The sequence below is a fragment of the Gopherus evgoodei genome, chromosome 1, assembly GCF_007399415.2.
Source record: "Gopherus evgoodei ecotype Sinaloan lineage chromosome 1, rGopEvg1_v1.p, whole genome shotgun sequence".
Lineage (NCBI taxonomy): Eukaryota > Metazoa > Chordata > Testudines > Testudinidae > Gopherus > Gopherus evgoodei.
The window spans coordinates 335,881,858-335,906,319 of record NC_044322.1 but is presented as its reverse complement, the minus strand read 5'-3'; the positions used below and the strand labels follow the sequence as shown (position 1 = coordinate 335,906,319).

At 40.6% G+C, this 24,462-nt stretch overlaps 1 protein-coding gene across 1 annotated transcript in view; it reads right to left on the bottom strand.

Moving 5' to 3' along the window:
• Window positions 1–24,462, bottom strand: part of CERK (ceramide kinase) — a 75,943-nt gene that overhangs the window by 21,540 nt on the left and 29,941 nt on the right. Inside the window, 2 exon segments of the mRNA XM_030549256.1 lie at window positions 185–259; window positions 12,616–12,761. Of these exon segments, the coding sequence (XP_030405116.1) occupies window positions 185–259; window positions 12,616–12,761 (221 nt within the window).

The window sequence follows — 24,462 nt, the reverse complement described above, 5'->3', positions numbered from 1 at the left end:
TCATCCAGTCTTAATTCAGCTCTCTTTAGCATCATATATATCACTAGCAAACATCTCATACTTTAATTAATTAATTAATTAATTAATTACAATCAAGCTATATTTTTACACAACAGAAATTATGATCATTCTGGATATGTTAAGGTCTTGAAAGAAGGTAATGACCAGTAAACTGAATACCTACCTACAATAATATGTAGTGCTGATGTTACTGGATCAGTGACACCAACTGTTGCATAGCATATGCAGTCTGTTGAACCTGTAAAAAAGGAATGCTTTTAATTTTTCATATTTTAATAATAGAGAGAATATTGCTCTATACATGTGGCCATTCAGATAAAAATATTATATCCTCTCATTGCTTTTTATTCTCTTTTCTTAAATGCAGAAACAGAATAAAACCAAGCAATAATATGGATATGAAAATTATAATAAATAATGTGATATAAATTAAAACATTGGCTTCCTCTCTAAGTGAAATTTACTCCTTCTGAAAATAGTCCACATACTTCCATTTTATGCACTGAAGAATGCTGGATTGAGGAGAAAGAATCAGCTTCTACCTCAGTGAAAGGACAATGGCACAGCTTTATCTCAGCCTACGGACAGGAGTGCAGCTGCTGCCACTTTGCACCCCAAGTTCAGAAATTCCTGCTCATGGGACCTCATTAAAAAAAAAGGATAAAGCAACCCACTCCATACCAGTCAATTCACAGCCTTAGGGCACAATTCCTTAGGACATAGGGATGCACCTTTAGGTATTGCTTTTTCATCACTAAGGCTGATCTATAATACAGAGTTAGATCGATGTAAGGCAGCTTAACTTGACCTAATTATGTCAGTGTCTACACTACAGCCTTGTCCTGTCGATGTAAGTGCCCTACTACACTGACATAATAATTCCATTTCCACGAGAGGCACTGGGTGTATGTCAGTGTAGTTAGGGTGACACAGTGTCTGTGTGAACATTGTGTTACTTACATCGCTGTTAGCGCTCTTGTCCAGCAGAGCTGTGAAATTGACAAGAAGGCTGGGCAGCTATAGCCCAGCTGCCCCCTCACTTCACTGGAGAGCTGGGTGACTGGACCTTGCTTCCAGCTGGGAGCTGGGGCAAAAATGCATCCTGCTCCTGGCTGGAAGCTGTGAGCAGCTAGACCCCACTCCTGGCTGGGAGATAGGGGAAAGAAGCCCAGGCAGCTGGACCATGCTCCTGGCTGGGAACTGAGGCAAGGAGCAGATTGGCTGGACCCCACTCCCAGCTGGAAACTGGGTGAGAATGGACCCTGCTCCTGGCTGGGAGCCGGGGAGAGAAGCCCAGGGGCCCAGACCCTGCTCTCCAGGGGGCAAGAAGCCCTGGGTGACTTCCCCTGCTCCAAGCAGAGAACAGAGAGGCAGAAGCCCCAGGTGGCTTCCCTCACTCCCAGTGGAGAATGGGAAGACGAAAAGCCCTAGGCAGCTTCCCCCACTCACGGTTGGGAAACGAGAAGTCCTGGGCAGCTTCTCCCCACTCCCGGGGGGAAAGGGGAGAAGAGGGGGCAGCTCGCCGAAAGCCCAGGAGCCTGTGGGACAGCCAGGCTACCAGGAGGGAGCTGGCTCTCAGCTCCTCACTCTGCCCCTCTTAGGTCAGTGGAAGCACTCCTGCTGATGGAGCACACCACCGACCCAAGGAGCATAGTGTGGACATGCACTACTGCAGTAATTGCTGTGGGGGCTGTAAGTCAACCTAATATAGGTCAACTTAAGTTTTTAGTGTAGACATACCCTAACACATGAACTACTATTGCATGCATCATCCCCCTATTCCCTCAACCCTCAATTTTGTTTGAAAGGGCAGGTTGGATGTGGGGCAAATAGACCGTGTAAAGACCTTGAATATATACTAAATACATTTAGGTTACTTATATTTGCACCCATGAATTTGATCAGGTCCTTACAGAAAATACTTGCAATCTTATTTTTTTCTATACAAAAATCCCTTCTTTCGTACTTAAAAAAATTGTTACTACAGTACAAAATTACCAGTTTCTAGACTCCGTATAATTAGTCAGTAACTTATCTAAGCATCTGGATTGCACAAATGTTTGTCTGAGTAAAGATACAACAAAAACTCTAAAAACTACTAGATATACCTGTGCCTTTGTACTAAAGTAGCATATTTATATTAATACATATTTTTGTTTGGAAGAGGAACAGCTTGTGATAAACCCAACATATTTGAAAAAGTTATGACACAGAGGTCATGGGTAAAAGCTTCTCCCTGTTCTTTTGCAAACAACTCTCACCTCAGGACCTGACAAATCACTACACCAAACACATCTTACAGGATATTTACCTGTGTAAGGTATCCATAGAAAACTCACAACTTGTCAAGATTCATAATCGTGAGGTTTATGTACAAGTAATATTTAAGGACTAATGTACTTGTTAAAAACATGCTTTATGACTTGGAGTAAAAAGTAGTCACCAGGGATAATGTGTGTTGTTGATTGCCCATTCAAACAGGAGGCAGTTGCCACCCTGCCTATTTTGCTGGTGATACAATACAAGGCTCAATTGTTTGGCCCTGTTAACCCCAAGAGTTACAATGGAAAACAATCAGAGGCAATGGCAAACAATCAAAACCTCTTGAAGGTTAAAAAAGGAACATTATAGCAAGACAGGGGTTCACCCTGTCTATGAATAGAAATAAAACAAACACAGAGGAAGGGAAGGTACCTGAATCCTTTTGCTGTGGAGACACCTAGAGAAGGTATTCTCATGAAAAAACTGGATCTTGGTTCATGTGAAGCCAGCCACAGACTGAACTTGGGGATGGAGAGGGGAAACGGGACAGACATCTACTTTTTAGATAATGAAGGTAACTATTAAGTGTAGGCTCAGGTTCACGTTTTATTATTTTGTTTTGTAATAATCTGTCTGCATCACTCTCTCTTGCGTCTAGCAGAATCTTATTCTTAAATAACCTTACAATGCTTTGTGTTAATCAGGGGCAGTGGATTAGATAAAACTGGTAAACTGCTCCTTGCAGGGCAGAGGATCTGGAATTTCTGTAGTAGCCATGTCAGGGGCTGGATTCACAGGGACAACATTCAAAAGACAAGGGGTGCACCTATTGTCAGTCTGTAAAGTGAAGTCACCAGCTGGCATAGCCTGAAGGAAAGTGCTTGAGTGGCTGAAAAGCTGGTGGCATTAGGGAACTGACACCCAGCCAACGAGAGGCAAGACACTCTCATACTCAAGGCAGTGGGTAACACAGTGACTCTCAGTTCTGGATACCCTGAGAACCATTACAGTTGTTAAACTAAATTTGCTCTTTATAGCAGAGCAAATAATTTTTATTCGACTTTTGTCTCTACAGAGGCTGGCGGGAGGGAGGGGGAGAGGAACGAAGGGAGGAGGAAGGAATAATTTGTGTAAATGGGTTTTTGCTATTTTGAAGGGCTATAGTGAATTTTGCTAAATATTTAGGTTTTGTAAAAAACAAATGTTACAAAATCTAAGCCCAAGAGATTTGTCTTCATGCATTTTTAAGATGCAATAGGGACCAGTTTTTTTAAAAAGTAAGCCTGGGTAGTGTTTAAAACTCAAACACTTCAGCATTGTACAAACACATGTAAGCCTGCGAGTGAAGTTGACTAGGAAAACAAAGTGTAAAGAAATGAAATTGACCTCAAGTTTATTTTCAGTCTTCTCTTTAATGCAAAGAAACCCAGCAACACACGTGAGGAGTATGTTTGATTTTCATCTTAATAACTAGTGTTCGCTGCAGCACAGAATGGAAGTTTATTCAGAATGACTTTTATGTGACAGCATCCCTTTAATTTTTAGCCTTTCTTATGTTCATGCATAGATATTTAAACATATCAAACACATTTAACATTAGAAGATAAAAGCATAAAAGATCTATTCAATCAGGAAAATCTATTTTATGCTGTTTGAAGTATTTCACAGGATTAATTTTAAAACCCATAATATAAAGGACGTAAACATACATCCGATTTTAGATTATAAAATACTGTGATTATTTGCCTTCAGGTGAAGAAACCAGCTTTTAATGCAGACTGAGCAGGAGGAAACTTGCCTATGGGAGCCCAAACAAGGTTTAGGAATGTGTGTGGAGGAAGGTCAAGGAAGGTTAACTTAGTCAAGTCAAAGAAAAGATCATGCCAGGAGCCAATAGCTAGGTGAGATTTGCTACGGGTTTTGTGGGCCCTTCTCCTCGCCTTGAAAAACTCTTTGTCCACCTGCCTGTTTTCAGATACACCAAAGACATATTGGACAGAGACCAAGTCAGACTACTTCATTTTTACAAGGCCAATTCAGACTCTGATAAACATGCCAAGGACGAATGATTCACTGATTTCAAATCTACTGTCCATTCTTTTTCTCACTTCACAGGAAATCAGGGCATATATGTGGTAGATGGGGGCAGGAAAATCCTTCCCTCTGTCTCACGTCCAGGAGACTGTCATCACACTTCCACTTAAAGACACAAGAGAGGAGGTGCTCCACCTCAATGAACATTTTGGCAGATGCTGACCACAGTGATCAAGCGGTGTAACTGAATATTTGTGTATGATGGAAAGTAGGTAGTAACTTCAAACCAAGGGTCCTTGGCTTAACACTGGAGACTCAAACTGTCAGCATTATCTATGCTGCGCCAGAAACCCTCACTGAGCTGCTTCCAAGTACAAATACTGGACCATAGGAATGATCCTGCTCTCTGACTCATTTCTGGACTGCCTGAACTCTGGCCGAGCAGTGGGGGGAGGTCTAAGCGTACAGAGAGAGATCCTCAGACTTCATTTTGGGAAGCCCTGAGGACCTTATATAAAAACTCTACATCTATGCTCTCATTTGAACTTCAAGCTCTAATTCACCTGTAATGTATATTATTTGCTTTAATTTCTTAACTCTCTTCTTTTTTAAATTAATAAATCTTTGGTTAGTTTACTAAGGATTGGCTAACATCTTTTTTGGGTAAAATAAAAGTATCCGATCACCTGGGGTAACTGACTGGTCCTTTGGAACTGGAAGAACATAATATGAGGTGTTTTTATTTTAATAATCTTACATCATAAAGTCCAGTTTGCCTGGGTGATAAACAAGGGCCTGTATTTCATGGTTGAAACTAGTGCAGTGGTTCAGGAATACTCTTATTACTGGCTTGGTGAATTTGGAGATATTTGCCCTATGTTCCGACAATCTGTCCTGTGGCAAGTAGCTGCAGAGGGTAGATCTAGCCAGTGCTCATAATATATGTAAACTGTCTTGAGAGGGAATGACTGTTCAACCACATGTGCCTAGCCCCAAACAGTTACTGGTGGTTATGGTTGGATCAGGGTGCTACAATTGGCCACCTGTATGAAAAGGTGCTCCACAGCAATTTTATAGGCATAGGACTTCAGTGATCCAAGGCTACATGGCACAGTATACCACTGCTTATCCAAATAGCACATGCAACATAGATTTTATTTGTGTAATTAGGAGTTCAGATAATTGCAGGGGCAGGATCCATTCAGCAGCAGAATAGCCTCCCATGGGACCAGGGGCTTGTTCTGTCTCACCCTCTTACTCTGGCAGCCTCAGATGCAGGTCTCTACTCTTCCCCATTCACTCACTCCTATGACAGCAGGGCTACAGGCAGCTTGCTGCACAGCTCCACGGAGGGGCAAGGTATGGGGCAGAAAGAGGCACCTTCCCCCCAGGACCCTGCTCTGTCCCTTGAACCTTCCATCTGCAGGGATTGCAGACAGCAGCCCCTCGGCAGCACAGCGACTCTCTATAGCTCTACTGTTTGACACTGCTCAATAACTCCCATGACAGGAGGGTTGCAGAGGGATCCCTGTGCTTGGTGTACAAGCCCCACAACAGGAGGAGGAAAGGCCCCATCCTTCACGTTGCAGTCCTGGCTAGGGGAAGCTCTAGTCTATTAGCTAAACTGCCTCATTATCTGAGTCCCTTCCTCTCGTCCCACATCATGAAAGCACAGCAGGACCAGGAAGAGACTGCAATAATGTAAGGCTCTGATAACAGGCTATACTGTATATGGTTAAAGACCAAGTCTGAAGTCACTGTGTGCTCTGACTCTAAACAGTCACTGGGAGAGTTTTGGCTGTGGAAAGATTGCAGGACGAGGGAATGATTTGGCATGACTAGTTTGCATTAATATTAATTATGCTAATTCTTGAATGGAAGTTGCTAACTCATTTACCCAAAACAGCTGCCCAAGTCCTTGATTCTATATAATTGTTTTCCTGAATTTTTCCAATCAAGTGTACAATAATTCAAAGGGGAAATTATCTTGACTGTAAAGTATCTATATGAAAGAAGTGGTCATGACATATAATTCATATATTTGGAACATGGATAGATTTCATACTGCACATCCAAAGGGAAAATTGATGAGAAAAAGATTTACCAGTCTGAGGTGAAGAGACACTACAGGTTATCACTGCATTGAACAGAATATGATGCAACTAAAGAAAGAAGCTAAACATTTTCCCTTTCATGCACCCACACACGTGTTTTAAGACAGATAGTGGACACCACAGCCCTTTCTAAATTACCTCTTCAATCTGAAGAGTTGATAAGCGAGATTGGATGCATTCTTTGGGAAACCATTTCCTGGTGGCATAGAAGACTCATACTACTTCTCTCGGAACATAGTGACACACCAAAGTAGTGCTATGCTTGCTTTCTTCCAGTCCATTTGATGACACTCGCAGAAGGCAAACCCGTGTTTCAAGAGAAGTTTTACAGACGGTTGATCCATTGTTGCGGCAATGGCAATATAAAAAGTCTTTTGACAAGTTGTTACTAGTGCTGGAACACTCCTAAGACAGTGAAATAGACTCCAGCATTATGAGACAAAAATCAACTGATTCATGTGAGCCGAGCAGTAGCACAATATGTAAATTCAGCAACCTAGCAGCAATCTGGATAGTTTCACGGACTGCAGTAACAGCACAAGTCTTTAAGTTCATTAATTGTATACTGAAGTAAATAAATACAAAGAACTGGTGATGTCTTAGCCAACAGGGGACATGCTAAAGAAATATACTAATGACCACCTTGATCAGTTTGTTGTATGGTTAAATTGCCAATAGATTCACCTTTCACCGTATACAAAACATCACCGTTCACAATACAGTATTGCATAACATTCTGAAAGTAGGTTTAGTTTCTGTTAGTGGACATGCTAAAAATTCTTCGAGAGGCCCAAGTGGGTGAGTTTATGTGATGCTATTATCTTGCCTACATCCATGCAATAAGTTGACAGTTAATGAAATAGCAAATGACTTTGGAATTTGCAGGCATGAATTAAGCCTGGTGAAGCGCATGCCATTCTGAATGCTGAGCTATCATTTTATCTGGATTATGTGATCAGTCTTTGCATACACAACATAGATACATTTCCTAATTTAACAGGGCATACATAGAATACGGTTAATTTCTACTGCTATCTAAACAATATTTGGGGTATGCCTGTAACAGAAGGAGGAAGGTATTCTGAACCATAAGAGTTCCCTGGATTTGTAAGAGCCAGTTGAATGGAAAAGAAAATGGAAGAAAGTGCACTGAGAGACAAGGATACCCCAAAAGAAGAAAGTCAGTAAGGAAAAAATAACAGGAAGCAGGGTGAAGTGTACAAGAAAGCTGGGGATAGCACAAGAGAGAAGAGCAGTCCAAGAAGCCTGTCTGAAAAAAAAGTGGTTACCTTGATAGTAGGTACTAAAGGTCAAAGGTACAGTACCACTGTCAAATAGGGCTCTCCCTATTTTACTTCTAATGAATCTGAACTGGTCTCAAACTATCTTTACACAGAACTATTATTTGGTTTAAAACATGGAATATGGCCCACATAAGAAGCATAATTCTACTTTAGTGACCTTCATACTAGCAGAGTCATTGTTTTTTTTTTCCCCCTCAGACAGGCTTCTTGAATAGCATTTTCCTTCCTTGCTTCACTGGTTCTCTCTATTACACTATCCCTAGTTTTCTTGAACATTTTACCCTCCTTCCTATTACATTTTCCTTACTGACGTCCTCCTTAAGGGTATCCTGCTATCATCACAGCACTTTCTGCTGTTTTCTGTGCGCATACACAGGAGCATGTCCTGTATAGGTGAAGAAGAAGAGAAAAAAAAAATAATGTGGTCACAAGGGAGAAGAGAGTGATGGGCAAAGATATAGGTAAAAAGTTCTGTTTTTTGAGGAGTTTTGATGGCAAGAAGCTTGAATTTCATGTGAAAGAAAAAAAACTTTTTCAAACTCAACATGCGTTTAAGTTGGAATAGGACATTTTAAATGAAAGCTGTAAGAGGAAGGAAGGGAAAATAAAAGGTTTGTAAGTAGTGAGAACACTTACTTTAACTCTGTTGAAACTAAGAACAAAAGAATAACGTTCCTGCTACAAATGCATCATCTTACTTTTATCTGCTCTTAAATGGTTGTTTCAACTCAGGGGTACATTCTGAATTTCTAACAAACTTTAATTGCACACTCTCTCTTACTATTGGGCTGTCAAAGCGATTAAAAAATAGTATACAATTTATTTAAATATTTTTGGCTGTTTTCTACATTTTCAAAACATATTGATTTCAGTTACAGAACACAATACAAAGTGTACAGTGCTCAGTTATATTACATAGAAGTAGGACTGAGTGGACTTGTAAGCTCTAAAGTTTTACATTGTTTTGTTTTTTAAACGCGGTTGTCTAACAAAATCTACATTTGTAAATTGCACCTTTCACAATAAAGAGACTGCATTACAGTACTTATGAGGTGAATTGAAAAATACCATTTCTTTTTTCATTTTTACATTACAAATATTGTAATCAAAATAATATACAGTTAGCACTGTACACTTTGTATTCTGTGTTGTAAGTGAAATCAATATATTTGAAAATGTAGAAAAAAATCCAAAAATGTAACAAATTTTAATTGCTATTCTATTGTTTAACAGTGCAATTAAAACTGCGATTAATTGCTACTAATTTTTAATTGCAATTAATTTGAGTAATTACGTGAGTTAACTGCGATTAAATCGACAACCCTACTTACTATTAATTGGAAAGTTAGCGTAGCATGACAGGACTATATTATAAAATTTCCCTTTGTCCCACAATACAAGGGAAACAACACAAAATATACTATACACAAGTTAATACACTAAACACAGCAGTTTCCCAATGGTTTTCATGCTGCAGTCCCCTTTGGGCTCACCTCTAAACACAACCTGCCTGTACTAAGTATTCAGGTTGGCTTTTCACACATGAATGCTCCATCTTAGCAGTCTACTTTGAAAACTATGGGTGGGTGAAGAGGCCCAGATTAATGATGTGCACTCAGAGCACCTGCAGTGTCCTCCATCTCAAGGCCCGCCCCACCTCCCCCCATCAACCACCGGATCCAAATAAAGAATGGCTAACTGTGGTCTGAGGGCCATATCCATCACACCAGAATATTTCATTTGACCTGCTGCCCCATGTACTTGAAGGGGTGGGGAGTGGATAAATTCCTCTGTCTCCTGATCGACCACATTGCTCCTGCATCTTCTGCGTGGCACTTGTGACATGTTGCGGCTACAGAGACAAAGCTCTGTTCCTCCAGAAGTAGATGGTACTGCTTAGTTGCCCAAAAGCTGTTTGCTTAGAACTTGTTGCATTTCTCCCACCCCATCCATAGTCTCATGGCCCCTCAAAAAGTAGCAGATGCTAGATAGTTTGCCTTTGCCTGCCACTTTCAACATTTTAATTCTCCCCTCACTTGCCCCCAAAACACCTTTTGACAGATAATGCTTTTGAGTAATTAAACTGAGAACTGTTGAGCATAAAAATTCAATACTTTTGTCTCTAATACGTAAAAGTAAAATGAATAGCTACATGCACTCTGTAAATTACAGAACAGATTTCCCTTTCCAATATGATAATGTATAATATTTTTGTCCCACCAGTGGAAGACAGCACTACAGATACTCTAACTTAACAGACACTGCACTCAGGTGAGCACTAGCACTACCGCTGTGAGTGGGTTCGCCAGGGGTTAGGGGAGAATTCTTGCAACTTCTCCTCAAATATGTCAGTGACTGTTTCACACGTGGTCATGTGGTCCCTATGATTTAAGAGGACCTGAAATTGAACCTTAAGATTTGTACAGTGCACAGATTGATATAAATTACTGAAAATATGAATGTACACACTATACATATGTACTCCTTTACCAATTCCTATCTTTATTTAGTAATAAAACATTAACCAAAAAAGACTCCTTGCCTTTCCCCTTAACATTAAAAACCAAAACAAAAAACCACGCATACTTTATTTTATTTATAGATTTATTTAAGGATTTATATTTTAAGTTTGTTCTCCAGAAGAGCGTGCACATAATTTAGAGGTTAACTTGCTTAATCATGTTCATTAAATATATTTTTTAAATCACTATCAGAACCAAAAGTAAAATTATGACTCTATTAACAGAACGTGTTTAATATAAAACCTTGCAAAATACACGACAAGAATACAATGTAAATTCACATACAGCAAATGGCTGTACAGTGGACAAAATGAATGCAAAAAGCAAGAACTCATTTATAACAGACTATAAAGAATTGTACAAGAAATTAAAAAGTTAATGCTGTTTTAACATCAGTGAAGATCGTTTTTCCTGTCTGTTTAAAAACAATAACCCCAAATATGTACAGTTAACAAATGGCAGATGGTGACAAACTGATACACTACAAAAGCAAAAACATTTCAATTCCCTTTTAACCTATTCCTCTTCCCAAATCTAACTGTGCCATAACCTAAACATTAGAGCTAGGCTTTTTTCCTGCACCTTCTTTAGGTCACTAACACCATAAATAGATGAACGATTTCAGATGAGCATATGTCAAACAGAACACTTTACTCAAACAAAAAACCTTTACTGAAGTCAATGGAAATTTGCCCAGCAGAAAAAGAGTTAAGTGAGAAAGCAATCCCGATTTTGTTCCTATAGGTTTAATTGAGTTGCAAATAGATTCAAGTGTGTTTCTTCATTAATATTAATAGAAGCACATGCAAATCTCTCAGAAGAGTGGTTTATATAAAAACACATCTGATATACAGTACCTTTGTTTACTGACTAGACTATATGACTAAATGAACAGTAGTGAGAGTTGGGTACATTTAACAATTAAAATAGTAAATGGGGAAATTTAATATATGTGCACTAAAAATACTAAATTCAGAATTTTTCATTATTTATCATCAACACACTCAGTGTTTTGTCTCTTATCACTACTAATTTCAAATTTTAATCATTTAGGGCTGGTCTACACTAGGGGAGGGGATTGATCAAAGATATGCAACTTCAGCTACGTGAATAACATAGCTGAAGTCGAAGTATCTTAGATCGAGTTACCTACTGTCCTCACGGCGCGGATCAATGTCCGTAGCTCCCCCTGTCGACTCCGCTACCGCCGTTCGCGTTGGTGGAGTTCCGGAGTCGAAAGGAGTGCGTTCAGGGATCGATATATCACGTCTAGATGAGACGCAATATATCGATCCCCGAGAAAATCGATTGCTACCCGCCGATACGGCCTGAAGTGAAGACATACCCCTACTCAAAGGCAGTCATGTGACTGTCAACACACAGAATAATTCTGTGCCTTACCTGAACAATTGTGTGCCCACACTCATCTGTGGTTCTGGAGATACCTCAGAGTATTACTACTATTAACTCCATTATTGGAAGGGGGAGCCCTCCCTCTAGCCCAGACCACATTTTGAATGGAGCCTTAGGGATCTCCTTTTTTGGCTACATGGGTCATGAATTTTCAAGTGCCAAAGACACTCTTTAGATTAGTTTTTGCAGTTAAATCTACTTTGTCAAGAACTTCACTTAGGGAAGAGTTTTGAGCAATGCTTCTCACTAGCAGTGGTCAGAATTAGCCCAAAAAGGGTGGCTATCATAGTGAATTGGAATGGACCAGCACCTCACTGAGATACAGAAGGAAGCTAGCAGCAGGGCTTCTGCAGGCCTTATGACTACAGAGCATCAAGAGGAACATAATATGGACCTGTCTCTGGAATCTGTGGACCAGCTCCCCAGTGGTTCTATGCTTCTTGTGACAGAAGCACTGAGGGAGAAGGAGAGGCTGTGTTTCCATCCTACAAAAGGGATTTCAACACTTGCACAGTTGGCCAATAATGAAAACAGATAAAGAATATTGGGATCCCTTCACTGTATAGAATAAAGTGTATAGCCTCCACTCAATGGGTTTCAACTGATAATGATTTCAGTTAGTGTTTGTAGTGCAAATTTATAATTTCCCCTCACCATTCCTTTTTAATAAACATTTGTATTAGCATACGTAAGCCCCAGAACACTAAACAAAAAAGCAGTTTAATAATAATTTTATCATATACTTAATTTTTGCTTCCTCCCCTTGATCTAAATTCCCCCTCCCACAAACAAGGACTATCACTTGTAGCCATCACTATTATGCTGGTCCACCAATAATTTTAGGGACCATTACAGTTTATGTTTTATTCTACAGGCAGGCCTAACTACAAAAAGTTACCACATTAATAAATAAAGTAACTGAAAGTTAACCCTTTTTGTTCTTACCAGCAGGGATTATGCCAATCCTTATATTGCACTGGGCTAACGGTGCTTTGGGATTATTTTGATCTATGCCAGAATCCTTCTGTATTCTTCCAATTAGACCATGCATCACTTCACTGAACATTCCGTCCCCACCAACACAAACAATACTGCCAGAAAACACAAGTTAGAATGCATGCTAACAGTCAATAAACACATTAAATGTTCCAATTAGTGCAGCCACCCACTTACAGTCATCACTTTGTTCTCCCTATTCACCTTTATGATTTATAATAAGGGACACAGTCAACTTAAAACATTATATTTAAAACAAAAAACAAGATACACCTCTACCTCGATATAACACTGTCCTCAGGAACCAAAAAAAATCTTACTACATTATAGGTGAAACCGCATTATATTGAACTTGCTTTGATCCACCAGAATGCGCAGCCCCACCCCCTCGGTACACTGTTTTTCCGCATTATATCCAAATTTGTGTTATATCAGGTCACGTTATATCAGGGTAGAGGTGTAGCTGCAGTAACTACAGGAGTCCCCCTGCCTCATTTTGTAATTTTACAACAATTTTCTCCTGTTTTTCAAATATGCTTTTTCTTTCCCCTGTTGCTTTGTGAACACAGACAAAAACATTAGTGGAAACTAACTATACAAGTAAAACACTGAAACAGACTGTACACAGAGCCCTCAAATACAAAATTAAACAAAGTAAAAATTCCTCCCCTCTTTTTTAGTTGCTGTGTTTATAAACTATTTGTAAGTTAACATATGCAGTTTCAGATAGAAGTATGATATTTGTATTCCTTTAATATGCAATATAATTCCATTTAATGTTTTTTTAATTTTATCAACTTTACTTAATATGCTACATCACATACAATTACTATCAAAAGACATACTCTGAATCCTGAACTGAACATTTATACATTTTAAAACCTTACAGTATGTTTATAAAATGGTGGACAATTGGAGGCTCAAGGCTCAAAAGTACAAAGGCTTACATACTAACTAAAGTGACTTATCCTTCCTAAAGTGGCTGAATCCTGAAATCTTAAATTGTCTTGTTACACGAAAGCATAAAAGAATTGGATATATATGAAGATTACAATCCTACAATCTGACAACAAGTAGTTTTACATGTCTTCAGAAGAGTTTGTTTTGCAAATTAATCCAGTTAACTATAGTTGCTACTCCAGCTAAAGCTAAAGCTCAGGACAGATAGACTCAAAGTCTGTAACCAAGGGTAGCACCAGAAACAAAGCATTACATGATGGTAAATAATATCTTGTCTGTGCATAAATATTAACAAAACACACTCCCTTAAAAGTCTTAAAAGGGCACAGAAAGTTAATTAAAAAAATCTTCTAATGGGATGCACTATGAGAATGAGCCTAGTCAAACCTTCAGAAAATTGTGTATTAAGTCCCCAACATACACATACAAGCATTAGAAAGTAATATATGAAAACAAGTGGATTAGTACAATTACTCTCTAGTTTGTTCAGTATGTACTCTGAGGTGAAGCACTCATTTCTATTTTTGCACCCATTTCTCATGCAGAATATTCCTATTGCACATTCTGCACCATCTGTATGAAACAGACCAGTATCGGGAATAGGCACTCACAGTACAGATCAGAATAGAATTTGTCCTCATTATTCAACGCATATAGGCTATTATACCAATATACTTTTTCATGTTATTTGTTAATCACTTAAATATTTCAATTCTGTTATCACTGAACTGCTGCACTATCAAACTGATCAAACTCTTGGAACAGAGTAGAAAAATAAGCAGTTAAGAGAAACTTCTATGTAGAAAATCCACAAGTGACATTTATCCCTTGAGAGAACCCTATTTTCGCTCCAGTACTGGAGTCACAGTTGTATAAATATATGTTAGCTTCTGCTCAATACTTGCTCTCTATGCCAAAACATCTTGTTTTAAAAGTAAAAGAAAGATACAGTTTCTCAGTTGTATATTATTGAGCAACATTATACCTCAACAGAGAAGGCAGTTGCCAGTTTCTCACCTCCTTAAGTATCTTCTATACCCAATCAGACCCTTGACAGATTCCTGCCCCAAACTCTAGATTGGATCTACAGTGCTGTAGAATTGGTTTAGAATTAATGTAGGACTGATATAAAGATAGTATTATCTTGCTCTCAACTAACAGTAAGTACAAATTCAATATTGTCCGGATGAAACAGATGCCTATCCCTTCTGAGGATAATCCCCATGGCCAATATAACAGAGACCAAGAAATTCCTGGTATATTACTTTGACTCAAACTGGAAGTGAATATCAGAATATCAACGTACAAAAAAATGTGCTTTAGTGAAGAGTTTCCATCTAGAGCTATTGCTGGTTTTAAATAATTTCTTATGAATTGGCATCCTGGGGCCTGGCTATTATGGAGAGAAGTAGTAGCAGTGATAATTTTTATGCTGAAGTATCTAATGAGTAGATATCTTAGACACGGATAGAAAAAAATCCTTTCAAACCTTACTAAATAGCTAAACAAATATTTGTGGCAGTCATGTATGCAGTGGGAACCAAAAGGGTCAGAAGTGCAGTCAGCTTGATAGCTGTCGCACTTCCTTCTAAAGATCAGACCTTCACTGTATCTGAAGTATCTACTGAATTACTGTAAGACGACTATTTCTGCCTTTTTTTTAAATCTTGTTTCTTTTAGTCAGACAGTTCAGATTTTTCTCTCAGCCAAATCAAGGAAGTTCCATTTAAAAATCTAATGTTCTATCAAGTTAGAGAGATCAAATGAGATATTCAGGAATAATAAAGACTACCCACAGGGATAGCTGGCTCTTTCTTAAGGAAGCCTTTGAACAAAATATTGGGAGTGATTTTCTATAAGGATAGGTCTTATGCGCATTAGGAGCTACTATATTTGGTCACTGCTACTCCCTCATGTTTTCAGGGAGGGTGTGAACTCACTATGAGGATTGCTGGGTGTTATTTACAACATATACTAGACTACATTTTGAGAGGGTCAGTTTCCCTTTATACAGGTGAATAGATGTTTCCCCCCGCAACTGGCTTATAAACATGAAAACAGCACTTCAGCCCACCTGTAAATTCACCTCTTTATTTTGGAGCTATTTGAAACCTATTTTCAAACATCCACTCCATAACGTCTCCAAAAAACACAATTCCTCTAAACTTAACAGGCCTCATTTTATCCTAGAGTAGAATTTTTCTGGGAAGTCAAAAATGAGTTTAAAAGTATGTGGTGTTGAAAAAATTTTTCTGTTGCCATCATAAAAATTATTCGATATTTTAGTTCATCTCTCCAAAATGGCTTTGCCTACAAAGTCCAGGTTTTATTTTTCTGGGCTTCCTCAAAAGAAATATATTAGTATCCTGAAGGAGTGATGACTGGTATTAGTAATAGAGTTTAAAAATATATCATGCTTGTGATAGGATGCATATAGTTCACACTAACATGTGGAAGTGGAAGAGAGGGACAGGAAAAGCAGAGTCTTTTATCCATGTTAAACTTTACAGAGGAAATTTTCAAAAGTGCCTAAGAGATTGTATTTTAAACTATCCTCCTTAATGCTTTCCTTTTCTAAATATAGAACTTAAAAGGCTAAAAGTTTGCGATATAACAACTTTTGGCTAAAAGACTATGTTCTTTAATACTGGAAATCAAAATCCAGTCCAATGATTGGCATGCCAATATGGCAGTGATGGAAAGGATCTCCAACCATAATAAAAATGATAAATTCATTGACACACAGGTAGATTTTATAGATATAGTGGAATATCTTAGTGAGTCATGTTATGACTCCTCCTTCCCTCTTCCCTTTCTTCTCTATATTCTTTCCCTCAATCTTCTCTATTTTATTACCTTTTCTATCATTCTATTTAATTTTGTGTGTAAAGTTAACGATGGTAGTCTGATCCTCTGTATGGTAACTTTCACTGTAGTGTTTGAGTCATTTTAAATTATAACGCTTTTATATTCAATAAAAATGGGGGAGGAGAGAGAGACTAGAAATGGTTACTTACTGTAAGTGTGGTTCTTCAAGATGTGATGCAGACATGTATTCCACTTAGGTGTCTGCACACCCAGTGTGTCAGAGCCAAAGACTTTTGCCTAGCAGTACCTGTAAAGGGGTAGTTAGTGCATGTGCCTCTCCCCCCCTCCCTGGGTATATGAAGCAGCATCACCCCAATTCCCTCCCCCGAATTCCTTCACACTGAAAACCCATGAGATGAGACTCCAAGGAAGAGGGGATGGAGGGTGAGTCAGGAAATGCATGTCTGCATCACATCTCAAAGAACCACAGTTATGGTAAGTAACCGTTTCTTCTTCAAGTAGATGCAGATGAGTATTCCACTTAGGTGACTCGAACAATACACCAAACCGGAGGCAGGGCTCGAAGTCTACTGCAATAGGGATCACAGGACTGCCCTTTCAAGACCTGCATCCAGTCTGGAAAATGCAGTAATAGCATAATGAGCCATAAATGTATGTATGGACAAGCATGTGGCTTCCCTGCAAACGTCCAGTATGGAAATGTCACAATCAACATCACTTGTGCACTCGTGGAGTGAGCCCGTATCTGCGAAAGATGTGCAGTGAAAGGTATCTCATATGCAGCCTTGATACAGGATGTTATCCATCTAGAGATGTCCTGTGCAGAGATCGCTTGCCCCTTCATGTAGTACGCATATAAAAATGAGATAAAACATGCAACAGATAAAACATGCAACAGTTAGTCCTGTCTAGATAAAAGGCTAGACATTGCCTGATATCGAATATGGAGGTACTGATCTTCTGGAGAAGACTGCAGCTTAGGGAAAAACACAGGTAAATTCAGATGAAACAGAGACCACTTTGGATAAAAACTTTGGGTGTGGTTGCAGCGTTACCTTCTCCTAGAAGAATTGTGTGAAAAGCAACTTGGCCATGAGGGCCTGCAACTCGCGCGCACTTGTTGCCAAAGAGATGGCTATCAGAAATGTGGTTTTCTAGGACAGGAGAGGATGCAAGGGGCTTGAAAAGAGGGCCCATCAGAGCCACCAGAATTGTGTTTAGGTCCCACAACGGACAGACCAGAGGATAAGTGGATAAGCTCCTTTAGAAATCACCATAGTATTAGAAAAAAAATCCTGACTTTCCTTGAATTGGGGGATAGAATACTGATATTGCTGCCAAATGCTCTCTCAGTGAACTGAGCACAAGGCCAGATTTCTGAAGATATAACAGGTATTCCAAATTGTACTGGATTGAGGCCTCTGTCAGGTGGGTCCCACGGACCAATGGCCACACTGAGAACCTGTTCCATTTCACTAAGTAGGCCGTTCTAGTGGAAGACTTCCCACTGTTGAGTAGGACTTGTTGGACAGTTTCCAAGCACTGTTCTTCCTTTTCATTTACTCCATACAAAAGCCACGCCATGAGGTACAGCAGCTGACTGCAGGATGGAGGGTTTGGCTCTGGTTCTAAGTGAGCAAGTCAGGATGGAGAAGAAACAACATGGAAGGTTGAACTGACAGAGCAAAAACATCTGAGAACCAGCACTCTCTGGCCATGTTGGCATGAGGATGAGTTTGGTCTGATCCACTATGAGCTTCGAAATGACCAGAAAAGGTGGAAAGGTGTACAGAAGAGTTGACTGCCAGCTGCAGCAGGTGGTGTCAGAGAGGGAGCCCTAACTAAGGCCAACTTGAGAGCAAAATAGTCAAACACTTCTGCTTTCTCTCATCGCAAACAGCTTGATTGAAGGAATGCCTTATGTTGCAAAGATGACCTGTAGAACACTCTCCTTCAGGGACCACTTGTGGCTCAGGGAAAAAACTTTGCTGAGATGGTTCTCGAGATGAGTTTGCATCTCCAACAAATGGACTGCTACCCAAATGATGTCTTCTTCAATGCAAAATTGCCACAGGTTGATCACCTCCAGGTAGAATAACCTGGAATGTGCCCCTTCACTCTGTCTGCTTGTTCACTAACAATACCACCTCAATGTACTATGTGAGTACATGAACCATGATGTGGTTTCAGAAGGCAGGACACAAATTGTGGAAGGCCTGAAGCTCCAACATGTTGATATGGAGTGAGGCTACTTGTTCCAACCACAGGCCTTGCACCCTCAACAAGTCCAGATGTACCCCCCCAAACCAGAAGGGAACCGTCAGTAATCACTGACTTGGTTGGAGAGGGCCAAGCTAAGGCGACTCCTTGGCACACATTGTATGAGGATTCCCACCAGAGCAAAGAATATACGACTAGTGGAGGAAGGTGAACCAGCCTGTCCAGAGAATAGGGAGCAAGGCAATAAACCATCCTAAGCCACATCTGAAGAGGGTGAAGGTGGAACCTGATGCATTGGACCACCTGAGTGCAAGCAGACTTGTGGCCCTACAGGCTCAGATGCACACATCAATCTTGTCTGAGAACAAGACTCGGCCATCAAACGGCAAGTCCTTCATGGCTTGCTGGACATCCAGAGTGATCCCAGAGTTTTTGCAACCAGGAAGCCTGCATAATAGTTACCACTGAGGCCATTGCCCAGGCTGAGGTATTGGCAATAGAGTGGATGGTGGGAATGTTTTAGCCATCAAGCAACTTTCCACAACAAATGGCTTGTTCTCCTCACATGAGGCCTTGGGCAACTGATCCTCGAATTTAGTCATGGCTGACCAATGAGGAAAACATACTTGGCCAACAAAGCTTGTTGATTTTCTATCCTGGCCTGTAAGGTTAATGAGGTATAGATCATCCTGCCCAGAAGGTCCAACAGCTTGAAATCTCCGTCCCTGGGGGTAGACTTGAACCTATCTTGCCGGGCGCTGTTTATGGCCATTATGATCAAGGTATTTGGGGCCAGGTGGGAATAGAGCCTCTCAAATTTCTGCATGGGAACCAAGTAGTATTTTTCCACGTGTTTGACTACCAGCAGTACCGAGACCAGTGTATTCCACAGGGATCTTGCTGACTCAAGGAGTGCATGATTGATTGGAAGGGTCATTCTCCTTGGGATGGTGGGCTGCAAAATGTCCACAAATTTGTGCCTGTTTTCTTGGAAGAATTATACATGGATGCCCAAGGATGCGGCTACATAGTCTAAATGCATCTGAGGAAGTGGGTATTCACCCACAAAAGCTCATGCTCCAAAACGTCTGTTAGTCTATAAGGTGCCACAGGATTCTTTGCTGCTTTTACAGATCCAGACTAACACGGCTACCCTCTGATAATAGTCTAAAAGGGTCCTTGTACACCTTAAGATTCTCTGGAGAAGGAGAAGATGAACCAGGCAGCTCAGCATCATCCGGCAATGAGGATTAAGGGAGGGAGGACTCAATCACCATATGGAGTAAGACCGCTAATGCCCAGGCTTGTGGTTGATCCAAAGCCACCACTGTCAACCTGGTAGGTGATTTTGGCTTTGAATGGGATAAAGAACAGGCTCTCCATGAACAAGGAGCATCCCACTGAGTCTAAGGCAACTGAAATGGGTAAGGCATTGGTGGACAATAGGGGGCTAAGACAAGGAACTCCATCCTGGCCACAGGGCACACGCCAACACTGGGAGCCATACTGGTCCACTGGCAGCCCCTCGAATTAATCAGGTGACAGGGAGGGGGAGGATGATGACTCTGAAAGAACTCAAATGTGAAATTGCGGAACTGTTAACTAGGGTTTGTAACCTGTCCTTTAAATCGGCTTCTGTACCCAACGACTGGAAGATAGCTAATGCAACACCAGTATTTTAAAAGGGCTCTACAGGTGATCCCGGCAATTACAGACCGGTAAGTCTAACGTCGGTATCAGGCAAATTAGTTGAAACAATAGTAAAGAATGAAATTGTCAGAACATAAACAAAGAACATAAATTGTTGGGCAAAAGTCAACATGGTTTCTCTAAAGGGAAATCATGTCTTACCAATCTATCAGAGTTCTTTGAAGGGGTCAACAAACATGTGGACAAGGGGGATCCAGTGGACATAGTGTACTCAGATTTCCAGAAAGCCTTTGACAAGGTCCCTCATCAAAGGCTCTTACGTAAATTAAATTGTCATGGGATAAAGGAAAGTCCTTTCATGAATTGAGAACTGGATAAAGGACAGGGAACAAAGGGTAGGAATTAATGATAAATTCTCAGAATGGAGAGGGATGACTAGTGGTTTCCCCTCAGGGTCAGTCCTAGGGCCAATCCTATTCAACTTATTCATAAATGATCTGGAGAAAGGGGTAAAAAGTGAGATGGCAAAGTTTGCAGAGGATACTAAACTGCTCAAGATAGTTAAGACCAAAGCAGACTGTGAAGAACTTCAAAAAGATCTCACAAAACTAAATGATTGGGCAACAAAATGGCAAATGAAATTTAATGTGGATAAATGTAAAGTAATGCACATTGGAAAAAAATAACCCCAACTATACTTACAATGTGATGGGAGCTAATTTAACTACAACAAATCAGGAAAAAGATCTTGGAGTCATCGTGGATAGTTCTCTATAGATGTTCACACAGTGTGCAGAGGCGGTCAAAAAAGCAAACAGGATGTTAGGAATCATTAGAAAGGGGATAGAGAATAAGACTGAGAACAAATTATTGCCATTATATAAATCCATGGTACGTCCACATCTTGAATACTGCGTACAGATGTGGTTGCCTCATCTCAAAAAAATATACTGGCACTAGAAAAGGTTCAGAGAAGGGCAACTAAAATGATTAGGGGTTTGGAGAGGGTCCCATATGAGGAGAGATTAAAGAGACTAGGACTTTTCAGCTTGGGAAAGAGGAGACTAAGGGGGAATATGATAGAAGTATATAAAATTATGAGTGATGCGGAGAAAGTAGATAAGGAAAAGTTATTTACTTATTCCCATAATACAAGAACTAGGGGTCACCAAATGAAATAAATAGGCAGCAGGTTTAAAACAAATAAAAGGAAGTTCTTCTTCACACAGTGCACAGTCAACTTGTGGAACTCCTGACCTGAGGAACTTGTGAAGGCTAGGACTATAACAGCATTTAAAAGGGAACTAGATAAATTCATGGAGGTTAAGTAATGGCTAACCATTAGCCAGGATGGGTAAGGAATGGTGTCCCTAGCCTCTGTTTGTCAGAGGGTGGAGATGGATGGCAGGAGAGAGATCACTTGATCATTACCTTTTAGGTTCACTCCCTTTGGGGCCCCTGGCATTGGCCTCTGTTGGTAGACAGGATACTGGGCTAAACGGACCTTTGGTCTGACCTAGTACGGCAGTTCATATGTTCTTATGTCCTAATCAGAGCTCCAGGAACACGGTAACATTGGCGGAGCGACATCAAAGGGAGCGATCTAATTCATCCATCACCTAGAACGTGGCAGAAATTGGTACTCCTGACATGGCAGTACCGGGCATGCTGATGGCACAGGTAGTGTTGGTCCAAACATAGGTATTGATTCTATGGGTGCTCTCGGGCTCAAGTACCCACAGAAAAAAAAATAGTGGGTGCTCCGCACCCAGGAGCCAGAGTTTGAATGTGGAATGTGATGAGTTCTGTGCTGCTTCAACTTCTGCTCTTGGGGAAAGGAGTTTATAAACAGAGGCAGGGTGATTAAGATAACAAAAGACTTGTCATTATATTAAATTATGGATCTTTAGATGACCCTGAAAGCATTATCAGGCATTCCAGTTAAAAGATAGGAAACAAAGGGCAGGAATAAATGGCCCATTTTCAGAAGGAAAAAAGTACATAGTGGTGTCTTACAGGGGCTTATACTGGGCCCAGTGCTGTTCATCATATTCATAAATAATCTCCAAAAAGGGGTAAACAGTGAGGTGGTAAAGTTTGTGGATGATTTACTTAAGATCATTAAGTCCAAAGCAGACTGCAAAGAGTTACAACGGGGTCATGTAAAACTGGGTGACTTGGTAACAAAATGGCAGATGAAATTCCATTTTAAAGGAAAAGTAATGGACATGGCAAAACAATCCCAATATACATACAAAATGATGGTGCCTAAATTAGCTGTTACTCATCAAGAGAGATCTTGGAGTCATTTGCAGTAACTCTAGAAGCATTATGTTTCCAGAGTACTGCAAATTTATAAGAATCCTTGTCACCGGGCCTGTATCATCCTGAACTCATTCTCCAGCTTCAGAAGATTTAAAAATTATCTCCAGTCATCAATGGGACAGCCGCAACTGAATAATGTAGCTGTCCTTAATGCGCATCAAGACAAGACCAGGGAACTAGATGTAAATAAGACTGCTGACAGTTTCATACAGAAAGCTACAGCGAGACATACCGTCTTACATTAGTTGGACATTAGGAAAAAGTTCCTAACTGTCAGGGTAGTTAAACACTGGAATAGATTGCCTAGGGAAGTTGTGGAATCTCCATCTCTGGAGATATTTAAGAGTAGGTTAGATAAATGTCTATTAGGGATGGTCTAGACAGTATTTGGTCCTGCCATGAGGGCAGGGGACTGGACTCAATGACCTCTCGAGGTCCCTTCCAGTCCTAGAGTCTATGAGTCTTTAAACTGGGACATTAGTAAGACAGCTTGTAGGTGACTGCAATGATTTTAACAGTGTAATTCATGATAATGTATTTATGTAGTTCATAAGAATATAATTATTAAAATAGTAAAGATATCAATGATAGACACATTCAATAACTAGAATATGAAAGAAGTGTATAAATATGCTGAAAATAACCTCTCCCCAAAACTGGCAGAGTACCTCCTTCCACTCCCCAAACACACACACCTCTTCAAAAGCATCCACCACCAAAAACAAAAGTCAGTGCCTGTAGGTCCAAGTGCAAACAGCGGTACCAGAGTGAATCGACATCAAGGCTGATGAAAGCCGCCAGTGGAGAATCTGTGGTGTTGAATGCAGCGGGGCTGAAGACAATCCTGTTGCAGAGTTCCCCTGTACCGATTCCAGTACCAGCTCCATCCTCACCATTGGGAGGGGAGCATCTGGATGGCTGCCAACAGACACGAGTATTCAGCAGTTGGCTCCACTGGAGGGGCTATACTTGGTGCAGCCCTGGGAAAGTCCTGGATCAACAGGGAGGTCTGGACCAAAAGGAAGAGGAGTCTGCGGCTGCCTTATATGCTGACGACATGGACATAGTTGGTACCAGCATCTCCCTCGTCAGTACGGGACTCAATCGATACCTGGAGTTTGAACCAGAGTCGATGGTACAGGGTTTCTGCTCTTCCCACTTAATACCAGGGAAGGGTCAGAAGTACCCATGCCATTCTGTGCACCGGAACCAGTGCCAGTCCGGTCTATGCTTTTCCTGGGGGAGGCAGAGGAGCTGCCCCATGATCTGGGACAGTTATGATCGGTCTTATGAGACCTCGTCCTCAGTGGTGACAAAAGAACAGCTCCTCTGACTCTTTGGAGAGGTGCTTGTCCCAGAATGAGAAGTGGCAACGCTCTCCAAGCCCAAGAGTGATCTTCGGCCTGAGGAGGGCCTCAGTACCGGATCAGGCTGCCTGGCCTGTACTAGTAGGTGCTGCATGTGGTGAAGATCCTGTGCCACCTGAGTCCACTTCTTGAATGATCTACAGACTGAACAACACTCTTCAAGTTGGGCCTACGTGTGGAAGTAACTATTGGGGGATCACCCCTCCACACAGATGACAAATGTTTAAACCCTAGTGAGGGAACCGCTGGGAACACTATCTGCTGACTGACTACTACTAACTAAATACATACAGTAAAACTAGGCTAACACTAAATGTGAGACTATAACCACACAGAGCTCCGACTACAGCCACAGGCCACGAGAAGGAACTGCGGGGGGTCATATAGCCAGGGAAGTGGCCACAACCACAAGGCATTAATGCCTCCTCTCTACAGATACTGCTAA